This window comes from Argentina silus, assembly GCF_951799395.1.
Source record: "Argentina silus genome assembly, chromosome: 1".
NCBI classification, from domain to species: domain Eukaryota; kingdom Metazoa; phylum Chordata; class Actinopteri; order Argentiniformes; family Argentinidae; genus Argentina; species Argentina silus.
In genome coordinates, this window is record NC_139655.1 from 29504660 (window position 1) to 29530965 (window position 26306).

The 26306-nt window shown below is 46.0% G+C and overlaps 1 protein-coding gene across 2 annotated transcripts in view; it reads right to left on the minus strand.

Moving 5' to 3' along the window:
- The window catches only part of prex2 (phosphatidylinositol-3,4,5-trisphosphate-dependent Rac exchange factor 2), a gene marked incomplete at its 5' end in the record, with an annotated part of 104656 nt that extends 80903 nt beyond the window's left edge, over positions 1–23753 (minus strand). For both annotated transcript variants that reach the window (XM_083667064.1, XM_083667063.1), the window contains 6 exons: positions 711–872; positions 2123–2224; positions 3767–3871; positions 5968–6090; positions 7090–7161; positions 23616–23753. In XM_083667064.1, the coding sequence (XP_083523190.1) occupies positions 711–872; positions 2123–2224; positions 3767–3871; positions 5968–6090; positions 7090–7161; positions 23616–23753 (702 nt within the window). The remainder of the gene's footprint in view (positions 1–710; positions 873–2122; positions 2225–3766; positions 3872–5967; positions 6091–7089; positions 7162–23615) is intronic.
- Between the last annotated feature and the right edge of the window lie 2553 nt (positions 23754–26306).

Sequence of the window (26306 nt, forward strand, 5' to 3'; positions counted from 1 at the left end):
TACATAAGCAGCCTAGGCAGGCCCAGGCCTCTACAGCACAATCAGCACCATTGTTATCCCAACCCGACCACCACTGGGTCCATTAGCCCCTTATTAAGACTGAGATATATAATAATACCACTTCAGAACCGAGGGCTGCAATATACCTGATGATAATTAGAGTGGTCACCTTTAAGCGTGAGCAGATTGAGCAACAGACTCATCCAGGCAGAAACTATTTGGCTATTGTGAATGCAGCACATTGTTATTGAAATAATTTCAACTTCCCAGGCTTAAATGCCTCTACGCAATTCACGCTACTGAGATTTCTTGTTGAATGGCTGCTATTGGACTAAAGAGGGTCTAAATGAGTCATGACCGTGGCTGTGTAGTGGGGTTAGCAGGGAGCTTGGAGGTAAAACACCTACAAGTGTACCTAAATGATACTGTATATAAAAAGGTGCAGCAAAAATGGCTCCTACATTCAAGTGCCCCATCAGTCATTCTAAACATACGCTTATGTTAAAAAGAACAGTGTGTTTATATGTCATGTATGGCAAGCCCTTTTACAGTTAAACACCATTTAATACGTACAGTACATCCGTACAATCTGATTAGCACTGAGGTGTATGGTACTGTATAACTCTATGGTAGACATCCTAATGGCTCTGAGAAGCCTACATGTTTTAGGTGGGTATTAGCGTGGTAAAAGAGCGAGTGCTCTGCCCCACCTCCCAGCCCTCGATGTGGGACTGCCACTCCTCCAACACCTCCAGTTTCTCCATCTGTCTCTTGGCCTCGTTGATGCTGGAACACACAGCCTTCATCACCTGCAAGGACTCCAACACCAAGGAGTAGTCATTGTGCTTCTTAGGGGTCCTCTTCAACAGCTCCTGAACACACACACACACACACACACACACAGGTGTAAAACACAGCTGATGGGGCCAGACAAATCTCTGGGGATGTTTTGATGTTTTTTATCACTACCGTTACCAAAAATGACAGATAAGATGTGTGACCTGAGGTAGTAAATGGTTTGAATCAAATCGATAAGTATATTTGATTCCAGGCCTTATTTCGTCTTTATTGAGACAAAAATTAAATAGAAAAAGGCAGAACTATGGTAAAGGCGGTAACTTTCCTCCTTCCCTCCCCCCCCCTCCTCTCTCCCTCCCTCCCTCCCTCCCTCTCTCTCTGACATACAGCACATGTCAGTTAGCTACACTACATAATAGGCCGGCTACTGCATGACACGGTCTGCTGAGGGAGATGGCAATCTACGGGGCCAGCCTAAACACCGGGTCTCAGTGTGGCAGTTACAGTAGGGCGTTCTGGATAGTTCTGCGACCAGCGATGGCTATCTGCGGTATTTACAGAGAGGAAGGCCTCGGCAGTTCCAGCTGCAGCACTTCACATGCCAGCGAATCAGATTACGTTCCTATCGTTATTATTGTTACTACTACATCTCCCTCCTCGTGCCGGCGGCTGTTTAGATTACGCCTGCGTGAATGAATAGATCTCAACTCCATTAATGAACTTCGACAGTGCAGGCATGCTCGCTTAAAAAAAAAAAAAAAAAAAAACGCTCTTTCATTTCACTGACTTTTTGACATGGGGCAGAGCTAACCCAACATCAACAGAGAGTGAAGCAGGAGTGAAGTATGTTTAACCGCTGAGTGGGGCAGTGAATGTGATAGCTAGGGGCAGGGCTGGAGTTACTCATACAGGACTGTGAGGCTCTACCCGGAGAGCTAAAGCAGAGACACGACAGTGTGGCAGATTGAAGAGACAGAATATAAACCCCCCAGTGCTTCATGATGGAGAGAGACAGGCTGATATGAATGATACAGGACAGGGGAGGAGGAGGAGGATGGTAGATCCTAGACCTAGAGGACGTGGTACGGGACAGTATATACAGAACAGTGTAGGCTGGTGGAGGTAGAAATGGGAGGCCTGGCTCATTGTAATGCATGGAGCGTAATGAGGAATTAGGTATTATTACTCACGTAATGAGGGTTTGGATGTTTCACCCCCCACAACATGTTTGATACCGTTCCTCATTCCATTCCATGCATTACAATGAGCCCCGCCTCCAATTTCTGCCTCCACCAGCCTCCCCTGGTACAGAACATGGACTCACTCTGAGCAGCAGCGGGTACTTGCAGATCCTCTGGATGGGAGCCACCAGGTAGCCCTCCAGAGGGACCTCTGTGTTCTTCCTGCCTCCCAGCAGCATACAGTTCTGATGGTGAGAGGCAGAGGAGGAGAGGAGGAGGAGAGGAGGAAGAGGGGAGGTTGGGAAGAAAAGAGTAGATGGGGCAGAAGGGGGGGGGGGGGGGTGGGTGAAGAAATAAAAAAGAAAATAAATGAGCATCAATATCATCACTTTCTTTTTTATATCCATCCCTTCATCCCTTCTGCGGTCGATCAAAGTGGTCGTCCACCCTAGAGCTGAGGTCAGGTCAGGGGGGTCATCCTGATGGCCATTGGCCAGAGGTTCATGATTGTGACATAGTGTTCAATTACGACCTTGACTCAGCATAAAAGACTAGGAAGGCTGCGTGTCATGTGGTGGTCCTGGGGTTTAGAGTTTAATGGAGGTAATTTGAGGTCCGTTATGCCCAGGCTTGAGTGTAGGTGAGAGGGTAACTTGAGGTCTGTAAACCCAAGCCAGGGTCGAGGTAAGCTGGGTAACATGAGCCTCACACGCCTGGTGCAAGGCCAGGTCTCCCCAAGGTCAGGGCTATAAACCCACCATTAAATCAAATTCAATTAAGACCCCCCCTCCGCCTGCGCCCCAAGTTCAAAGGCATGCGGCAGCACTAAATCACACAGAGCTCTCAGGCATGGTTACGGCATCTCTATGCATCTGTGCGTGTGCGTGTGTGTGTGTGTGTGCGTGTGTGTGTGCGTGAGTGAGTGAGTGAGAGAGAGTGTGCTTGCCTCATTTAATTTACAATACTCTCATCATCAATTATGAGAACTATAACTCATAGGATTCGTATCCATATGGAAAATGCTGTGTAATTATGGTACCACAGAATGATCCCTCAGATGTGTGTGTGTGGCTGAAAACGTTTGTTTGTGGTCCTAGATACTGAGTCCTCCAGAGGAAGCGAAGCAATGCTGTAGGTCCCCGGTTTCATCACTCTCTGTTTTTACAGAGGTCTTAAAGCGTGAGTGGATGGAGGCCGTGATACGGTTGTGTGTGTGGGGGGGTGAAGGGGTGGGAGGGTGAAAGGGCAAGGCATGACATGACAAACCATAGAGACCTGACGGATGTGTGAGTAGCAAGGACAAAGGAAACATCCTCAAACAGCACGCGCTGAGTCACCATGACGTGAAGGGGTAGGAGAAACAGTCAGGCAGATAGGCACGCAAACACACACACACACACACACACACTCACACCTACACACATATACACACACACACACGGACGCACACACACACACCTACACACACACACACACACCTACACACATACACACACGCACGCACACACACACTCACACACACACACGCACATATAATCGTATACACACACAGGTTACTGGGCCAGAAGGGTATGCTTAGTCATTCCTTTGTTCTGCAAGACTGACAATGCCTAGCTGACATGATAATCTCCCTGTGTGTTATGACAGGGACAGGAAATAGGGGCAGGGTCACTCATCATCCTCATCTGCCAATCGTAGTGGAAGACACTGGGTTTAACACCGTACAGTATGGCTGAGCTAAGGTGTGTGTGTGTGTGTGTGTGTGTGTGTGGGGTGGGCTTCCTCACCAGTAAGCATGTCCGGACGGTCCTGATCTTGTTGAGCTCCAGCAGCAGTCTCTGGGCCTTCTCATGGTTCCCACAGTACTCGTCATAAATCTGAAACCGGCTCCTCTGGAAAGAGAGATGCACAGGGAGAGAAGGGTGAGGGGGGTGGTGAGAGAGGGTAGGTTGAAGGTCAATGAAAGAGATAGAGAGAAGTGGACATGGAGGAAGATATGAGAGAAGGGGCAAGACGAGGAGGGATGAGAGACGGAGGGACAGAGAAATAAGAGTAGAAACGGAGAGAAGAGAGACAAAACAGAGAGAGGGAGATAGGACGGAGAAGTCAGCAAAGCCACTTTCCCCAATTAGTTCCCATGCCATTCACACCCCATTGTCTTTGAGGTAGTGCAGATGGAGAAACCCACAAAGCCTCTAAATCACTATGACTACAAAGCAGCACATACAGTAAATACAGTCTTCAGCCATTTAGCTCAACCTTAATGTATTCTCCTCTAAAACTACACTACAAATTGTTAGGATAGATCATCATATGGTAACTTATGGAGGGAGGGTTGGGAGCATGAGCTCAAAGACTCTGTGTGCGTGTGTGTGTGTGTGTGTGTGTGTGCGTGCGTGCGTGCGTGCACTGAATGAAGAATAGTGTACTGTATCCTTTGGCATTGGATCAATTAAAGGGGTAGTTCACCGAAACTACATTATCAATTAATTGGAAAGCTGGAGAGTAGACAGGGGAGAATTAGTTTGATTCACTACAGTTTAGGGGGTTATGATTGACTGCTAAAACAAGCAAGTTATCATGATTAAAAAAGCATTCCTAAATGACTATCCCTTTAAGAGATCTTACAATAACCACTGTCAGATCTGTTTAGGTTGTATTGTTTGTCAAATTTGAATTGCAACTCTTTCTAGGAACTCCTACAGGAGGAACAATTCATCACTGTGAATGAGGAAATTGGCTGCGAGAGAGAGAGAGAGAGAGAGAGCGAGAGAGAGAGAGAGAGAGAGCGAGAGAGAGAGAAATATCTTCCCTGCTGGGCAGCCTCACATGATGGCCTCACCTATGGAAATACGAGCGTCCAAAAGTCATGCATGCTAGATTAGGCTCTGAATTAGAGGGGACTTTCACCATGGGGGCTATGGGCCCATCTCTTAATATGAGCAAGCACACCTGTGAAAACACACACACTGTCATTGCATCAGACCCGCAGGCTTTTGAAGCCAAAATGGAGACCTGTAACAGGTCTACAGTGGAGTAGAATACACAGAGAGGATCCACTTGAGCCTTAAAAGCAATGTGGCTAGATTTACAACTCTCAGAAGTCTATGATATACCGGCCCATCTCCCAGCTCTGCATCAAAGAAATATGATATATGACAGGAGTCCATGTGAGAGCTGGATCAGCCCTATCACACATGTGCAGTATCTCCATGGTGCTTATGGGTAATCCAGGGGGAGATAAATCTAAAACATGTGCAGAAGGCCTATCTTATCTTCTCCTCGGCAGCACTACACAGAGATAACTACAGAGAGAGTGAGAGAATGGGATGGTTTGGATTGGATTGGAATTCTCCCCTCTGTAGTATAACCACACTTTGCAAGGGACTCCAGTCAATGAATAAGGAGAGTCACTAGGTGGCCATGATAGAGCAGGGGAAAAGCGGCCATACCGAAATCCCCATGCCGTCGCTCTAACTCGGAGCACACAGCCGTCAACGATGCTTGTTTAATGTGAGCCCATCTGAGGGCTACCTATATACATTAGGTAAACATCTGCATTAGGTAAACATCTGCATTAGGTCTACATCTGCATTAGGTAAACATCTGCATTAGGTCTACATCTGCATTAGGTAAACATCTGCATTAGGTAAACATCTGCATTAGGTCTACATCTGCATTAGGTAAACATCTGCATTAGGTAAACATCTGCATTAGGTAAACATCTGCATTAGGTCTACATCTGCATTAGGTAAACATCTGCATTAGGTCTACATCTGCATTAGGTAAACATCTGCATTAGGTAAACATCTGCAATGCTCTTGTAGTGTGAGATGTGTAACAACAGCCTGTCTGTCTCGTCTCGTGACAAACAAAGTCAAGTTTCGTTTTTTGTTTTCGCAAGACAGCGTGGTTGGAGACGTCCTGACGACCAAGTGAAGAACAGGGTGTGTGAATGTGTGAGGTCCGGAGAACCTGTGAGACTCACAAAGTGCAGGAAGCAGCGGCCCACTTCGTGATGAGCGTGGGGGTCCGGCTGGAGCAGCTCCTCCACCATGGACAGGAAGTCACGGTGCACAGACAGGATCTCCTCAATGTTGGAGAACAACACCTTGAGGGAACACAACAGCACACAACATGAGACATGGTAACGCCATGGTAACGCCAACTCTGGGACACAGGACTTGTCTGGAGCAAAGAGACATGGTCATAGAAGAATGCATGAGGTTTTCTTTGAGACGAACATTGAGACTTGAGATAATCTTGTAATTCCAACATTAAGGGAGGGAATGAGCATTTCTGAGCACACAGTAAAGAAAGCTGGAGAGAGAGAGAGAGATTTTAATGGAAAGCAATTATGAATTGGGACACATTTTATATGCGCCATCATATGGAAAGTTGAACTTTGCCTTCATGTGGGATTCAATTTTGCCTCGCTTTCATGTAATTTATGTGGCAATGGTAAACTACTAAATAATGTGCTGACACTATATGGGGAGAGGGGCCCTATAGTCCCTGTGGTGGACCGCCACAGCTTCAAGACCAGGGGACTATTTTCGGGGTTTCTATCTGAGAGTTCAAGCTCTCATTCCATGCGGAAAGGGCACATGTTTGGTAACACGACATTCTAGAATCCTGACCCCCGTCTGACCTTGTCCTCCAGACTCCTCCCTGCACAACATGTACTCAAACACAGGATGGGCAGACATGTTCCAAAACACGGGACATAAATGTCCAGTGAATGCATGTTTACCCTCCGTAAGCCCACTGCGACAGTCACGAACACTCCCACCACGAGGACGCATCCTTTATTGTCACACTCCTCCAGCCGGATTCATTTATAAATAGAATATATTTACAGCTGCTTCCTGTATCGCCCTCTATTTCTTTCTTCATTCAGAACCCGGCTATTTTGGGTTGAAAGAGTCCCTTAAACAAGAGCCTTGCTTTATTTGGTTTCGGCTGTAATTTCCGGCCTTTTATTGGATTACATTATGAAAACAAGGTTTACGTGTAGCACCAGAGCCAAAAGGACTCATTCTATTACATGTCAGGGACATTGAGGCTTAATTACATAGTAATTAGCGACATCAGAGGGTCAGCGACTCACCTTAACTGTCTCCTCTGTGATGTTCTTGTCAATTTTCGTGGCCGCATACTGGTTGAGACGGTGTAGAAACACCTGAGGAAGAAGAAAAGAAAAGAAACACATTTAACATTTTTGAACTCTGTCCAAGATTAAATTACGTTTGGCGCCTGACCATTTGTACTTGATGCTGGAGGTTTAACAGCCCAAAGTAGAGAGCAGATTTGAGGCCCAGTGTGCAGCTGCAACACTTGAGTGCCAGAGCAAATTGCTAACCATCACAATGGACACCTGATACATGTGAAAGCTGATCTTTGCTCTGGATGAAAAAAACACCTAATAATTGCAGTGCATGGCCTTTCAAAGGAGGTCGCAATCATCACGATAGCTGGGGGGTGGGAGTGGGATGGAAGCTAACACTGTGTGAATTGAGATGGATGAGAAGGGTTCCGACTTACTCCCTTAGGATAGTGCCGATTCAAGACTTTCTTTGTGCTACAGGTACTTGGCTGCCGATCTAACGCTTCAGGCACTTTCTTGAGGCCCACCGAATGGACAAAATAAAAATGTTCTAGCGAGAATTTTCAACTATGACCCTTGAGGATTTAAGCTGTGACCCGCCATGTGAGAAACCACGCCCTAGGCAGTATATTCAAAAGGTATGATGTCTGTCACTGCAAAGGCAAACAAGTGACACCATTTCGATACTGTAGCAGTTTGGAATTAAGGGTGTTTGATTTCTGTAAGCGTAAGAACATCAAAGCTGTGGCACACTGATTTAGCCAAGATTGATGACGATGTCCCCAAATTCACTTCATATCCAGGAAGACATGGTGAAAGATGACAAAAGCGACAGCAAATCCTATTTTGATGATAAATCGAAAGCTCAAAGACGGCACAGCATCGAGGATGAATTGCATTTCATACTCTCAAATCTTATCTCTACCCAACACCCTTGCATGTTCATACATTAAGAACCACTCCAGCTTCTATTCAACTGCTGTCAAATATTCATAAGAGGACTACTCAGGGGCAAGCTACTCAGAACTTTCCTTGGCCTAATATCAGACCATTTGTGTATTCATTTAATTTTCCACCATGTTGTACTTAAGAGTCCTGTCCTGTCACACATGCTGAAAGTTCCTTCCAGAATGACACGTTATGAACGGGGACAGTGGTTCCATAGACACTGTGAGGTCCAGTGAGGAGTGAGGATCTCCTAGTTAGAGCAGTGAGAGAGGGGACTGGCCTGAGACGGGTCAGGGAAAGGGTGAGGAGGGAGAAAGGTCACAAGGGGTCAGTCTACGGTCTGACCTCCACAGTGACGTGTCACCATGGCAGACAGATTACCCAGCATTCAGCAGGAGTAGTCATCTCGGAGCCCAGGTTCATGTTGAAGAGGAGGTAATGACAACGACAGGGGTCACCAGGTCATCAATCACCGGCCTGTCACAGGTTTATGATGACCCCCAACGCCCAATACAAACACACACACAGACACACACAGACACACACACACACACAAATCATGACAAAACCATATGACTAAACCTCACAAATACTGACACCATACTACAGAACACAAAACACTAACTAGGCAGAACCCTCCACATTGCAACAAAACCCATTACGACACAACACAATACCTCACTCAATGGTACAACATGGTACAACGCAACGTACTGTATGACGCATCACGCGCCATCAACATGATCTAACACTACACAACAAGACAGTGTGATCCGACCACCCGCTGTAATCCAGGGAGCCATTCTACATCTGTCACCTCTCACCACAGGGGGCTTCCTCTCCATCTTAAAAATGTGACTTGGGTTGACCATTAGTCTAACATGCTGAATAACTGGACATCCACTTACTGCTCCTCTGGGGCTGTCATGCCATCTGTTGTTTAGCATGGCTAGGGAGCAGAGACAGCCTTGACAGCGTACCTGATAACAGACGCAACTCATGTAAACAACTTAATGACCCATACAAGTACAGAAGTATTTCCTGTTTGCATTGCTCACACTGAACCATGACACATGGCTTTATAGCTGCAAGTGGATGAGATAGGCAATGGAACACATTGCTGGGGTAAAATAAAGAACTTGAGTTGTGTTTAGCTTTACACATTTTAAATATTTGTTTTTGCAATCCTTAACTAATTAAATACATTAACTATATGGGGGGGGAAAGCTTAGACTAAAATATCTCCCCAACTGAGATCACATTGTATCCCGAATCGACTCCAAGCACGACATGAGGGGGAAAAAGAACTGGATAATTGAATGCTTGAATCTGGGCTCATGGATGGAAACGACTTGACTAAATAATCAGACTCTTTGTGAAGGACTATTTCACGCTGATTACCATTCTCTAGCTGCCTCGCCTCACCGCTCAGCGGCTGACTATCATTAGCATCTGATTAGCAAGTCTAATCTAATCTGTAGGCCTCCACACATGGAGAAGACGTCAACAGCCCCTCTGACAGAACTGGAGATGTTCGCTGAGCAAATGTGCCGTTCATTTACATCTAAACACGGTTTCGTGTCATCAGAGTATGACATTAGAGACTAATTGCGAAACCTTTTCATCTGAAGAGTCTCTTAAGTGTAATTTATATTTCTTCATGTTATATTTCTGCATGTGATAATCAGAATTCATTCACAGCTTCAAGAGGCATATGTTGAGAGAGATGGCAATAACATTACAGCACTACAGATGTTTACTACGGCATGCTGATTAGACACCGCGACTCAAAAGCGTATTTAGGAGTGTACACAATAAACAGTGTTTTTATCAGTAAGTAAGATGTTTAATCAGTAAATAAGATGTGCTTATCAAAAGGTTGAGGCATCAGTGAGTAGCCCAAAACCTGCTCTAATGACAATAAGACAAGCATCCGGTACAAACACACTGTGGTCAGCCTCAGGTTAGTCACACCATGAGGCTGTGGATGAGCCTAGATGCTAAGCTTTTTCTTAGCAACATACAGGTATGAGCAAGTAGCCTAACACACTAATATAATGTACATACTGTAGACTGTAGGATGGACAATATAGCATGTAGCTGCTAGCCTCATTGACTGTCTCTGAAACTTCACAAAGGTCTCAGACACAGCCCAGAAGTTATAAGGAACACATGTCTCCATCCTCATATTAATTCACCAATGGCCATTCCATCCCCAAAACGAGACATTCTGTTCTCCAGGAGCGGATGTGCTTTCTGCACAAAATCTGCATGTCTGGAAGCAGCCGCCGATCAAAAGCAGACTTTTATCACCGCAGTTCAATGGGACCAGGGACCAAGTCCCAGTCTAGGATTACGTGACCACAACCAGGGAGCAACAGACGGACGCTTTCAATAAAAACGCTTTTATCAAATACCAGAGACAAATACCAGGATGCAAGTCGACTTCAAGAGCGCCACTTTACAAGTCTTTTCTGAGGCTTAATTTGAATGATGTTCCTTGGCAGGTTCTTGGTCTCCATGGAAGGGACAGAGGAAGGTAAAGGTGAAGTTAGGAGACTAACAGAGATACATGACTTGGATAACAGTGTTGTGTGCTGTACTTTTCGTGGGTAGTTCTCGGAAAGTCAAACCGAGCACAAATATGGCATCCAACGCCTCCAGACTGGGCAAACCCAGTAGACCTAGTTCTCCTATTACCAATGGTGGTCCACAGCGGTAAATCTTCTCTTTTTTGACATTGTCCAGATGACAAAGATGTTCTGCTCTAAGAGATCACTCACTGAACCAACCCCACTCTAATATCTCCTCCGTCAGTGGAACCTGGCAGAGGCCACTATCTTGCACAGCTTGAGTTCTCATCAGCTGTTCCTCTTGAAGTGTCTTTAATCTTAGCCCTCCTGCAGTGCAATCTACAGTTCCAAAAATGACCAATTCAACACCAAATGTACAAACACACACACACACACACACACACACACACACACACCCTGAAAACTGCTTTCTTGGTCCCTAAGGTCTGTTTCAACACTAATCCTCCCTTCCTCTCCTTCTAGCACAGCCGGCAGTATCCCTCTGAATGTCATCCAGATAGCTGAGGGTGGAGATGCACATTAAAACTCCATTAAAGAACGCATTATGCCATTGAAGCCATCTGTTGGCTATGATGAATGGGACGGGCCAATCACTGCATGTGCTTTACCTGACATCAATCCAGCACCGCAGGAGCTCTCAGGGTGCGAGCCACTGTGGGGTGATGGAGAGACGCCTGCTTTCTGATCTCTGTTCTGGGCATGAGCCTGGGCTATGGGGTACCTGTCTGTTTGCTGATTTGTGGGTTATCCATTCAAGATAAGACCGCATACCCTGTAGATCAGTTCAGGACTGCTATTAGAGACCACTGCTATGAGGGTTAGGCCTAAAGCTGACCCCTGAAAGAATGCGGCCAAATCAGTCTGAATGCCACCGAGGGAATAGAGGGGAGAGAGGGAGGGCAAAGGAATGGACAGGCTCCAGAGTTCTGCCGTTTCCATGCCGACGGAACGCTTACTGTAAGACCGCACACTGGGCCCTGCCTAGTTCCTGAGCGAAAGGCCAGGGCTTTGTGTGAATGGCTATTATGCAACGCTGGCCCCCAACATCTCCTCCCAGCTGAACCAGCATTATAATGGGCGGAAGGCTAACTACTCCCGGTGTTAAATCTTTATCTCTGTGTCTCTCTGGGAAACAGAAGAGGACCCTGGACACTCTGGCAAGAACACATGCCGGTTGCTTCCTGACACAAACACAGCCATACAGTGATGCAATTATAGGACGAAGATGGACACCCCTGCTCCTCCCATGGAATACAAAGACAACAAGAGGGAGACGGTGGATGTTGTATTAATGCTGTATTAATGTACTCTGTCTTTATGTGTGTGTGTGTGTGTGTGTGTGTGTGTGTGTGTATGCGTGCGTGCGCGTGTGCGTGCGTGCGTGCGAGAGAGCTTGCTTCATTTACAATACTCTCATGATCAATTACCCCACACATGCAGTATTTGCTGTGATGGGAATAGTACATATCCCACCCAGAGAGAGAGAGAGAGAAAGAGCTAAATAGATGTGCCAGAACAGAATAATGCAGCAAACTGTTTTCAGAAAAAGTTATCTAACTGCTCCCATGCTGCAGAAATTACTTTGAGTCAAGTACAAAGCTCGCCTCCACATCTGTTAATACATTTAGGTTAAAACCATCGGGGGGGCAAGAAAACAGATACTCCTCCTCTTACATATAAAACACTGTTTTACAGTTTCTGAGGATGGTGTGGTTCACAGCACACTGTCTTCTCCCAGAAATGACAAGTATTGTAGCAGCTCTTAATTTAGACAGATAGCCAAAGGTGAATAAAGTCACCCAAATTGTCAACATTCTAGAGTGCCATGGGCGACTTTATTTACCAAAATTGTTGCTAGGTAAATACCACATAAAACACTTGGCACTATAGGTGGTGAGAGTTCCGGAATTCTTTGGTAGTTTGTGTTTAATACATAGAGCTGCATATCAGGATGTCTCACTCAGCTGTGTTTCTTCATATCAGGATGTCTCACTCAGTTGTGTCTCTTCTAACCCAAGTTCTATTGCCGTTAGTGGAATTCAGCGATAATAACACACTATTCACACAGTCAATTCACACACCGTTCACTGTGATATAATGGTCCAGGTCACAGGTATAGCATATCAGGGCTGCTGGAGTGAATAGACTCTTCATTCTCAGACTCCATTGGAGAAACTGTCCCCTTTGTCCAGAGATGATTCAGTGATTCTCTTTGTTGTCCAAACTGGGCCACTGACTGGCAGCACGCACATCCAGGACAAAGATTTTCCTTGGACTAAGCAACCAATGCATCTGCAATTCTTGACACATTTTGGCCTACATTTGAAATTCAGTCTCTTTTGCTGAGAAATTAGAAAGCCTGTGGTAACTTATACTCAACAGACTATGGATAAAACTAGGCTATGGACACAGTTTTGATGGAACACAATCTATTCCAGTTCAGCGTGAGTGTGAGCAGACATTCTCTCTCATTTACAACCAGAGAGAAGACAAAGGCCTTTGAGTCCCAGAGATTGAGACACAAACAACAGACGCATTTTATTCCCGCCACACTGCCCAGCCGAGTGAACCAGTGGACTGTGAAAGCATGTTGAACAACGTGACCGACAAGTTCAATCACACAAGTCAGTTTCTCTGGAACAGAGAGATGGTGTGTGTGTGTGTGTGTGTGTGTGTGTGTGTGTGTGCGAGACAAGGGGGGCAACTGCAAAGCATTGTGACCACTCACCAGCATGAACTAATGTTCATATCCTCAGGCAAGTTCCCAATGCACCTGTTTCTATACCTTACCTTTGTGTGTGGGTGTGTGTGTGTGTGTGTGTGTGTGCGAGCGTCTGTGTGTGCGTGTGCGTGTGTGTGTGTAAGACGCCCACTCCTGGGAAACAAATGGTGCCTTTACCATGCTTCCTGCTGTGAGGAACTGCATTTACCAGGGCTGTTTGAACTTAAATCTACAGTAGAGAGGAATGTCACACACATACACACACAGAGCCACACACACACACAGACACACACATACACACACACGCACACGTGCACACACACACACACTCATTCATAAGTACTGACCAGACACAAGAACAACACGCCAGGGGACATGTGGGTGGTGAAGCAGTCCTTTGTAAGAACCTCTGTTACCATGAGTGAGACACGCCCGTCTTTAAGGCCTGAAGACACCTCCAGGACCCAAAGCTTCCCGCCGGCAGCCTTCCCAGAGTGCTCCGACAGCGCTTCTCCTCCAGTGAGAATGTGTACAGGAAATACAGACTATAAATACAGAGAGGAATGTTCACTTGTTCATCTTGGGAGCGGCGAGGCGCATCTGGCTCTATATTGGGCCTACTCTGGTTTTTATTAATGACAAGAGAGGAGGTCTTTTACATACGATCCTCTTTTAACGTACAAAAGCCTGTCTGTCTCGGTACACTTAATCACTGTCATTAAAGGAATCAGCCAGTCTGGGCATACTGTACGCTGACACACTGTTACCATTAAGTCACGGCAAGGAACACAAACTCGAGGCAGACCTCATGTGCCTCACACAGCTTGTAACAGTGTTCCCCCCCCTACCAACATAAACATAACCAAACAGAATCTAGGTTCAAAAACATAATAAAAGGCTCAGCGCCACGTTGGCATCAGTAGCCGACTGACCTCCTTTATTCCGTCCTGATTAACGTCGACGGGACAAGAGAAAGTGGTCTCCCTTCAATGACCTTGATACCCAGGACAACATCTCAAAGCTGGAATGAAACGTTACACGATGAAACATCTCATGTGTATGTCCATTTGAAGTGGTTATACCAGAGGGAGATGTGTACACGATGCCTTTGAGGTCTTTCCATTTAGGATAGGCTCAATTTCAGCCTGTACAGACCCGTAGACGACCACCCATTTTAAACCTGCGTATTAAGGGAAGTTTGATAGCTTGTGAAACGTGGTAACAACTCCTGAGACTAGCCTCCAGTACATTAGAAATCAGGTCCCATCACTTCCAGCATGCTTCAGTTAATAGTTCAATCTGTGTGTGCAGCGGAGCAACCCATTACAGATTGATAGCTGGAGATTCACAATGGTAGCACACACACACACACACACACACACACACAAGCACACTCCACCGGATCCCAAGATGACTTAGCAGAATTGTCAGTCTCCAATCTTCTGACACTCTCCCAAGCATGACTGTCACAAGTCCAGATTGTTAATTTGATTACCGTGTTGGGTCTTTAAACCCTCCAACGGGGACGTATGCCGTTCAACCCAGCAGGAGCAGCAGCAGCAACAGGGAGCAGGGGGGACAAGGCTCACTAGCCACCCCTCCATCCGCCTCACTCAAAGAGTTGGACACAGTCAATGGAGAAAAGAACAACAACTCTGTCTTCTCTTGCCTAGTCCCCTTAGGCCCCATAGACAGCCTGTCTGCCAACCAAACGCTGCTGAGAAGTCAACCGCTCAAGCCCGTCCCAGGGGTCTGGGCCCTACGCCACCTTTTGTATCTGTGAATGGACAGAGCAGTGGCCCTACAGAGACAGTGCCACCATGACACCCTCACAATGGAACTCCTGCCTGGTTGTCTGCATGGAGACTGCCAGCATGAATCTATGGCAAGTGTCGTCCACTGTCCCAATGTCCTCAGTCCTGTTTATCTGGGTTGACCTCCAGTGACCCCACCGCCGCCACCGCCGCCGCCACCGCCACCGCCGCCGCCGCTACGACCTCCACCACCACCTCGATCGCCATCACCACCATCCTCTCAACTTCAGAATCATGGCTATGGAGATATCCAGAGGGATGAAGTGGAAACTTTCTAAGTATAACAGTGTAATTTTTAGCCTGAGAGACCTTCTTTCGGGTGGTCTGGCCTGATTGAGACTTTGGACGTCGTATTCATGGTCATTTTCCGACAATTAAATCACCCTTCTATGAATGGGACAAAATTGGGTGCGCACACGTCACAACCCTGGGCCCATAAAGGAGGTGAAAGGCCAATGATAAATCAAAGAGGGCGTGGAGGCTGTCTGGTTGTCCGTCTGTCCCTAAAATAAGGGCCAGTCGTGGGTGTTTTACAGTCTAAGGACAAACGGCCCCCACAGGGCTAGAGGAGCCAACAGAGCAGAGAGAGAGAGAGAGAGAGAGAGAGAGACATCTGCTCTGAGAAACAGACACAGGGACACTTGTCTGCCTCCCCGAGCCACTAGCACATGGCAGCCAAGCCCTTAATTAAAGAATTTAGGGGGAAGCGGAATTTCCCACGTCTGGCTGAGCAGCAGTGTCTGTTTATGGATTCTGACCCATTACACATGCAGGGGATAGAGACGACGTGCAGCAAATGGAGAGTGTGACTGTGGCCCTCACAGGGGAGGGACGTGTCCAGAACATCCAGAGGACACCTCATTTGAAACCGATACTGAAATTAAAGCAATTGAGTCAAGAAACAGAAAGCGATACCTCAGAATGAAAGGGGGAAAAAACACTTGTCATTGTGTAAATGCAGTTACCACCCATGTGAAGAAACGATAGGGAAAGGATGGACAGTCAGTTTCCGAATGTCTGATCTGTCGTGAACATTATGACAACATTAGAGCACATTGAAAGATGGCAGGCTGGTATCACAACCCCCTCCCTGGACTGGACAGGTGGGTTGGGGGGGGGTGCCCTGTGCCCTGTGCCCGCAGGGGAGCATGCCAGCCCGAACACTGAGCCCCTTGTGAGGATGCCTGTTTCACACGGCCCTCGCAAGTGTCCACCGGTGCCCTACCACTCTTGTGACACGTAGGGACCATGTGACCAGGCAGCTGGCAGGGGGCAGAATCACAGAGACACCCTTCTCTTCTACAGTTCCACCGCCGACAGGTTCACTGTGTGAAGGAGTCATTTAGACACAATGCATTGATCTGTGGCTTCATCAAACTGAAATAACGGATTTTAGTGGTTCCAGTCTGTTAGATACGATCCTTGAGATAAGTGTAAACAATGAAACATTGTGAATTCTGACCTATGTGTGGCTCACCACCATACCATACCCAAATCACTCATCCACCCCATCCACTGAGGGTCTATTTTCCGTGGTGGGCATGTGTGTTTCTACAGGCCCAGGGGTGGAGGTGGAGGTGTGTGTGTGTGTGTGTATGGGGGGGGGGGGGGGGGTTGATGGCGATGGGGAGGCAGGAAACATGGAGCACAATGTAAAGGAGGGGAGGGCCAGGAAGGAAGGAAATCCTGCTCACTGAGACAAAAGCAGAGGAACTCACTCGCTCCAGACCATCATAAGGACTTACAGTGTGTCACATTCACAAGGAGAGGAGGTAAAGTAGTCTCCACAAACACCAACACCAAGCCAGAAGCATATTATTGCATACTGGACAACTACTGTACTTTGACGACTCTTATGCAGAAGTTTTTGGTTCATTTTCATGAATAAATATGCTTAACAATGAATTACCTCTGGCTTTTTATTACCCCTGCAGTCTCCCACATTTCCAAAGATAAAAAATATATCCAGAAGGCAAATCCCCAGTAGTGCCCAAGAAGAGGAGATAGGTATTTACTTAATTAGCCCTTTCAGACATTCTAATTGATATGGGAACTGGGTACACCTGGTTGATACACACAGCTCTCCACAAGAGTGCTCCCCTATCAGCAAATTAATCCCGGCAATCGTTCATCTTCAAACCCTGCCAGAGAGCCTGAGTTGGCTTTTAGGTTTGTGCAAACACACACGCGTGCACACACACGCACGCACACACGCACACATACACACACATACACACACACACACACAGACGGAAAATAACAAACAATGGGGTGGAGATGATTACATCCTCTTGAACTAAGGTAGCATAAAATAACAGGCTGTTTGTGCACCAGTGGTGTGAAATTAGAATACGAGAGACGATGCATCTGTTCAGGGGCCTCACACAGGGGACAGTCAGGGAGAGAAACTGCCTCTGTTCAGGGGCCTCACACAGGGGACAGTCAGGGAGAGAAACTGCCTCTGTTCAGGGGCCTCACACAGGGGACAGTCAGGGAGAGAAACTGCCTCTGTTCAGGGGCCTCACACAGGGGACAGTCAGGGAGAGAAACTGCCTCTGTCAGACTAGAGAGGCTGACCGGATCGAATTAAAGGAAACGGGAAAAACATTGCACACCTCTCTCTCTCACACACACATACACTCCTGACAGACACACACTCACACACACAAACACACATACACCCCCCCCCCCCACACACACACACACAACAGTGTTTGTGTGGAATGAGCCTGCTTTAAACCTTGGGGAGGCAGCTCTGTCTAAGCTCAGGATAAGATAGAGGCAAGCCGGGTCTGATTAAAAATTCACCCTCCATGAGAAATCCTCTGGACGGGACTCAGTGAGGGGAAAAAAATGGGCCAAGCTCTCTGATTAGAGAGATAGGAATCTTAATTATCCTTCACGTAGCGAGGGGAAAAATACTCTCCATGTCAACAAAGCATCTGCAATAATGGATGGAACATATGCAGTTGGTGTTGCCTGTGGGACTCAGGGAAAAGATGGAGAGAGAGAGAGAGAGAGGGAGAGAGAGAGAGAGAGAGGGGGGGAGAGAAAGAGAGAGAGAGAGAGATATCTACAGGCTACTGTTTGGCCCAGAGAGAGTAGGTGAGAGGGGTGGGTGGGTGGGTGGGAGGGAGAGGAGGAGAGGTGAGAGGGGCTGGCAGAGAGAGTGGTGGGGGTGGACAGATACGTCTGAGAGGGTGAGAGGGGTAAAGGGGGCGAGGCTGCGCCATGCCTGTACTCCAATTACAGCACAATCTCTTATCACTGCCTATTACAGAGGCAGGACCTGACATGAACCCCTCCTCCTTATGCACTGCCTGCCTGCCTGCCTGCCTGCCTGCCTGCCTGCCTGCCTGCCTGCCTGCCTGCCTGCTATTCATCCAGACATGCAGAAGCGCTAGCCAGGGATTCACTTGACCCTCCACTCATGTGTCAATCATTCTGGGGCACTCCTGCTAGCCTTGGCTAACAGTCTACAGGCGCTTATGCCCCAGTAGGGTGGAGGAGAATCAAATAAGTTAAGTGTGAGTCTACTACTGGAGGCTGGTGTGGGGGGAATTGGAGGACGGGCTTATTGTAATGCATGGAACGGATTAAGGAACGGTATCGAACACACCATGCATTACAATGAACCCGTCCTCCGTTTTCTACCTCCACCAGCCTCCACTGGTCTACTATGAGCATGACGGATCATCATGGTGGCATTAGAGACATTTTTCTTCGGAGTCTGTTCACACAGCATGTGTGTGAGTGTGTGTGGCAGTGTGTTTCGTAAGCGTGTGCGTGTGTGTGTGTTTTCACCAAGTCAGGACACACACTGATCATCAACATATTCCGTTCCTGTCGCCAGAACATCAGGGGGCATGGGGGAAGCTGTTGGAGGCAAGTCTTAAGATTAACGCACAGGAAGGGGATGGGGAACAAGAGGTCATGACCCTGAGGTCACTGCCTGTCCGTCCAGAGGATATGGACGCCCCCTAACTCCCCTGCACCCCCCATAGGGCTCACCACCGGTCATGTGTCACACGCAAAAACAACATCATCATCAGCCAGCACCCGCCTGGAAGGGCCAGCCTGGATGTAAACAAACCCGGAGAGAGTGAGAGAGAGAGAGACAGAGAGAGAAGTGAGCCTCCACTACTCTCTCACATACACATACACACACACACACACACACACACACACACACACACACACACACACACACACACACACACACACACACACACACAGCTAACAGGGTTCACATGGACACCTGGGTCTGTTAGAGCCAGCGAGAGAGGATCAACTGCCTGTCTGTTTTTCCCATCAGGCCTGCATGGCTTCCAATATCTGTTCAACCATTTTGACTTACGAGCTCCAATTAACATAAAACAACCACAGGTCTTCCACTTTTATGGTTGTTCACTACAGGAGAATGTCTGGGGATAACCAAATATAGAGAGACCAAAAAAAGAGAGAGGGGGGGGGGGGGGGATTAAGGATATGAGAGTTGATGGGTTAGCATTTGGAAAAGAGATCCAGTCCAGATTTATTGAGTCACGTTTCGTTTAACGTTATTCTCATTTTACGAGCTGGATTATCAAGGTTTTGAAAACATTACATGAGGGGGTCACTTTACTGTTCCATGCGCTGATGCAGACGAATGGGTGGGGGGGGGGGGGGGGGGGGGGGGCTGCACAGGGAACACTTAACTCATATCAAGGCCCCAGGGAATATATTAGCCAAAGCTTTGGTTCTGTTTTTCCCATCGAAGTAGGACATGAAAAGCCTCCCCCTCCTCCCTACTCATAACATTTTCAAGTGCTTGTCAGACAATTGAGTGGTTTCCAATGTCCCCCTTTCTCAATAAGAGCGTCAACAAGGCCACCGTCAAGCAAAACATTTACAGAAGACGGTGCGGTGGTTAAAAAAACCACCAGAGTTGCAAAGGAGCTGAATGAGGACCAAGTATTGACTTTATCCTTTCATCCGTTCCCCTTCAACAAGACATTTTTGAAAGCGAATGTCATTTTATTGACCCCATGTTGTCCAAGATAAATATTTGTGTCCAACACCGCCCACTATCTCCATCTATAATCGGCCGTTATGTAAGATAGGCCTGAGATATCTCAGACTGAGTCCTTTAAGAGACTTCCTCTAACATCTGCATGATAACTTCTGCATGATAACTTCTGCATGACAGATAACTGTGATTTTATGCCAAGACAGTACGTGTAATAGTAATAGTTTTTTAAAAATGCTTTAAGGGTGTTTTAATGCTATCAACTAGGGCAGCGTTTCCCAATGATTTTTACCCTGACTTTTTTTAAAACATTCACATTTTCTAGTGAGCCCTCCAGGTACAGTGAACAAAACAGTAGGCCCAGACACAGCCCGATCTAATGCAGTGACCTAGAAGGGATGGTACCGAGGGGTGAGTTCTGGCCCAACCATTTGGAAAGCACTGTTCTAGAGGGAATGGGGGACCAGAAGCCCTCCAAGTTTCCCACTGCCTCAGTTGTATGTGTTGTTATGGATGGCAGATTGTTTTTGGGTTCAGCAGATCGGCAGCAACAAGCCTTCCTCTGGGTTCAACTCAAGCTACTGGCCGGTGTTTCATTGTTCCCCTGCATTTCCTAACCTCCCAGGAATTCCTCCACCAGGAAATATGCTTTACAAGAGAAGGCACCAGGCCCAGGCACTCACGTCAACAACCGCCCCTCGCCCCAATCTCCCCCTCTCCCCCTCTCCCCCTCACCCTCGTGGCAGTATCCCCCCCCCCCGCTCCCCCTCACCCTCCTAGCAGTATCTACCCCAACTTCTCCCTCTCACCCTCCTGGCAGGCAGTGTCTTCAGGCTTATCCCACCATAAAAGCCACACAGTGGGGTAGAAAGCTCTCGACCTCCTTCCCCCCAAAACACTCTAAAAAGCCCTCTTAGAGGATGCTCACATGTTGTTTACAGTAAAGTTTCACTGAGGTTTGACAACAAGGTTGATGACAGGTTGGGAGCCACTGAAGCTCAAAATCTTTGCTAAAATCTTTGTGTGTGTGTGTGTGTGTGTGTGTGTGTGTGTGTTCCTCATGAAGGAGATCAGATGAAAGTGATCAGGGTTTGCCTTTGATTCCCCAGAGTATCGCATAGATAGATGACGCTTCCCAGCATCTCCAGATGATGAGAGAGGACGAGTTTCTCTCTCTCTCCCTCTCTCTCTCTCTCTCTCTCATTGCCCCCTTGTCACACAGAGGAGTTACAACTTGGGGCTTTCATCAACATCAGAGGACCCAATTATGAGACAGCAAAGAGGTGCCTTGATGTGTCAGTAGGATTTGCTAACTTTAGTATGAATATATGTGTTAAGCACAGAACTGTAGTTTAGTTGTAAAATTACATTTTGTATGTGTGTGTCTTAAAACCAATGTATTCGTTGGTGCCACTAACATGGCACCAACAAATAATAGCTGTCAATTATGGGTAGGAATGCAATCATTCCTGTTCTGTTTTGAAATCTCATTTGCAACTACAACATCTGAAGTCTAAGTAGGATAGAGTGGCAAGGAGGAAAGCCATCCCCCGAGGAGCTTCTCCTAAATGAATACCAGTTCCAACACTCCAGGGGAGGGGCGCCAGGGTTGCATTCCCCAACCCTGGAGAGAGGACACATTCCCTAAAGACTCCCATGCAATTGCCTCCTTTCGTTACTCTAAATGGAATGATGAGATGGTTTTCTAGGAAAAGGCTGTACAGTATTGGGGCGGATCGAGAGCCTTTCTCTCTCCCTTGTACCATTTGGCTTTGAGGAAAGTACACAAATACATGTTGCCTCGGAAATAACTTTCTTAATGACACACAACATAGTGCGTCCCACCCCCCCCGGTATACCCCCCTCCCCCCAACCCCACTTCCATGCAAAGTTCCCATCGTACTGAGAAAGCAAACTGCTGAGAAAACCGTAGGAAGTCTGTCCAGAGAACATGAGGTTAGTCTGACCAACTGCCTTTTGGGTTGTTGCTTATGACTCTCTAATGTTAATGGGCTTTCCTCAGGTCTAAGCAGGTGTTGACTGACCTCATACGAAACACATCCATAATAGTAACATAAGCATTATGTCACCTTTACTGTCATGAAGACTTGGCCTAATATTCGATCATCTCATACGACATCCATAGCTCTCCGCAGAAAATGAATTTCCTAAATACCTAAAAGACGCTAACAACTCTATTTTGTTTTACGCTACGCATAACAAGGCAGCATTTTTAAAAGAGAGTTGCCCTTCCTTCCTGCCTGCCTACCTTTGAGGTTGGCTGTTTTCTTGGTAATGCCATTAAGCTGACAGCACGTCATTCTCATACTGCAGCCAAGTACTGCGCTCAGAGCAGCACAGGGGTGTGCAGCCAGCTATGGACCAACACAGGTGGTTTTCATTTTGTGTCCACCTGTGTCGTCCTTGGCAGAGTGCCCCTTTCCAGCTCTTGGCAAAGGGCGAAGACTCCACTCCCAGGTATTTGTTATGCTGTGTGAGTTTCAGACCAATTTTATGGATGGAATAAAAATAACCCTATACCTGTTGAGACTCTCTGTGGATGCCACACAGTCACACTGTGACTAGACTATTGATGCCTTCACTGGGAGGGATGATTATATTTGCCTTGGCATCGCTTTATGTTAAGTTAGCCTATTATGCCATGCAGTCACTGTATAATGATTACACTGGTAAGCTGAATGTAATTACTGAGCCTAGAGTAGGGTCCATAAAACAGTGACTCATTGACCAGTAATAAAAGAAGACTGGACAAATTCCGTTTCAAGCTGAATAGTTACTTTGTAGTTATTACATATATATAGGCAACATATTGTGCATCATTATGTAAAGAGGGAATTGTTATCTTCAGATAGAACACTTACAAAAGAGTTTCACTGATGTATCACTTTGAAATGAGGAAATATACACACATTTATATAAGAGATACATGTTAACACATCAACAGTCTATAAGTAGCTACAGTACCAGTGTTGCAAGCAGAATATTACCAAACTGCCAAGCATATGAGGTTTTATTTCTGAACGAATCAGAGAAAAGGATTAATCCATCACACTGGAGCTTGCAAATCAGTGTGCCTGCATGTGGTTGCTTTCAGAATTTCTCACACTTAATCTGAAAAGTAAATCTTCTTTGAGAACTACAAGCTAGTCTGAAACTCTGCAACAAACACACAGATTCAGTTGTGTAGCTGGAAAAACATCAACATTGGCTTCTCCCATCAAAAAACTGCGTGTTTACAACGAAATACACAAGTATTGCTTAACCATCACCAATTGACAGGCATTGCACAATTCGGGCTCTGATGTGACCCGCACGATCTCTGCCTCTAGCTTAAAGTTTTTGTTGTTGTTGAGGCTTCCTTTGCCAGGCGTTTAAGAGAGATTGAATATTTCATTCATAAATAATACACTTTTAAAACTCACCGAGAGGAACTCCAGTGTCCCAACATAGTCCCGTTCAGTCTTCAAAAGTTCGTTCAGAACACACACTCGCAAACGGAGCTGTTTCTCCAAATCTTTCCCGCTTTCAGCTCTATGCTCTGCTTTGCTTTCTTCAGTCATTTTGATTAAATAACAATGAAGGTTATCTCCTGCAGCTGTTCAAAGTTTCAATTAAAAATTGACTTCAATTGTTGCTGAAAAAAGTTTGCAACATGATTAAAACTGGAGGTGAAATCGGTCACTGCACTTCAACTAAGTAAAGCCAAAATCTAATTCCGGATAAATCAGACAAAACCTGAATGAACAGCCCAAAAATCTCAAACTTTGACAACAATGTGAGACCCTCTGTTTCACACGCCGGAGAAAGCTGTGTAACACCAGCGTCTGGACATCAGTCAGAAACTTGGGTCCATGTGACTCCTAAGACCTTCATCCTAAATCCAGCCTCCTTCCACCGCGGAGAGGACAGGAAACCATGGCTGGGAACCCGTGCCAGCTTGGTCCCTTCTGACACTGTAGAGGGGAAATGTTGATGACATTGGGTAATTAAAATGCAACACTTTCCCAGACTAAAAAGGGGCCACGTTCGACTTATTCTCACTCTTTTACTCTCGGGGGGGTTCTAGGGTATCATGAAACAATTTAAAAGTTAATTTGAGATGATAGTTATGTAATAGGGGTGGCTATCATAGTTGCAGACATGTAACGTTTTATATCTCTTGTTATAAACCTCATCATCAGGCTATCTTGGATATGGCCAAACATCATTTGATTATAATAATTCCACAGTGAGTTTTGCATTAATTTTCCTTTTCATGCACTACGAAGTAGTTAATCCTTTATTTGCAGCAGTACTTTAGAATACATTTCGATTTCGATTTGTTTTACTTTAATTTTGATCTTACTTGAATACCATCACGTCTGTTTTAGAGCCTGTAAACAAAGAAATCAATGTTTTATTGATGTTCTACGCAAACTTTAACCTCAATCATGGTCTTTGAAAGCAACTAGAGATTTGATTATTTTCTGTTCTTGTTTTCATCTGCTAGAAATTCATTTTCAACGTAATGAATGTTGATTTATTGCAGAGAAATAGATGGTATTAAAATGTAATGCCCTGTGTCTGAAATGTAAGATTAATTTTCACCAGAGCATGAATGTGTCAACAAAACGCAGTGTGAATTAAGTTTTTGATTGAGATTTTTTCAAATAATTACAAAAGTTTGTTCAAACTGTTTTGCAACCATTTTTAGACATACATTGCAGAAATGTCATCATTAGGCAATCATCATTTTGATGGAATGTTGTATGAAGGAAATTCAGGGTGGAATGATTGTATCTGTACACAAACAAACACAGACACAGACAGAGACACACACACACGCACACACAACATACACACACATATACACACACATATACACTGGGCTTATGCACACATACACACACACACACACACTCACACACACAGATTTAGAGATTAGTGTGGAGGCATTGGGTCTGCATTAGCCATGGCATAAGTCAACAAACGGAGTCCAGCTGGAGTCCAGTCAGGCCTCAGGGAGCCTGGTTTAGGCCTGGTCCTCCTCTGTTATACTGAACTCACCAGAGTGTGACCCTGCAGGAGAGGGGCCCTATAACCAAGGTGTCAGGGACCACACACACACCATGTGAGGTCCTTTACTATGCAACGCCAACTTTGACATGGTGTTTGCTTGGAAAGATCCAATTTGGGACTTAATTGACATTAGTTTGCATTATACTTGAGTAACTACCAGTGTACTGTAGTTAGTTACCATGTAATTACCGTATTATAGATTGGTAGGTACATGAGCACCTTCATCTATTACGTCACATGTTTGTATTTAGGGGGGAAACAGAATACAGTGGTAAGATCTGTCACTGGGCAGCATTGTACTGTTATGTTATATTACATTTCCTGGTACTCCCATGTGGTTGCCATGAAAGATTGTTAAACCTACAAGATTGTTATACCTACTTACCTTCGGTGGGTACAACTCAGTGGAGAGAAGGTCCCGGAAATAGACAGAAATTAACCTAATATGGCAGCATGTGTGACCCAAAAGAAGGACTTTACTGAATACGTACTTATGGGGTGGCATTTTCATATCAACTGATTTCGCAATAAGTTTCAACATGTTTCTTCACCCAGTAGATAACGCTTGTTGTGCCATTGGTGCAGTGATAGCCTACTGTAGGCCCTAAATACAGTATGTCTTGGCCATTGAGTTGCATCACATGTCCATCTGATAGTTTCTGTGAATATGAATGGAAACTGCCAGCCTGAGTCAAATAACCATTATCCTGCACCGAGTGGATTTTTTCCGTCTCCTCATTTGAAACCTTCACTTCTCTATCAGGCATTAGGCTTCTGCAGCAGTGTAGGGAGGTAGTGAGCTGAGACCAATTGATCAGCACACAGCTCACCCCAGTTCAGCTCTCACTCAAATCATTCCACATATTCACAGATTCTCAAAAAACACAAGACACACGCTCACACACACCCCAGCGGATATCCACAGTATCAAAGCAAAAAGGAAGACGATCATAGAAAAAAAATAGACAGCATTATGTTTTTAGAAAGACTGTATTTGAATTTACTTGAATATGAGAGCACTGCACAACTTCAGCAACAACAGTACTGCATGTTGT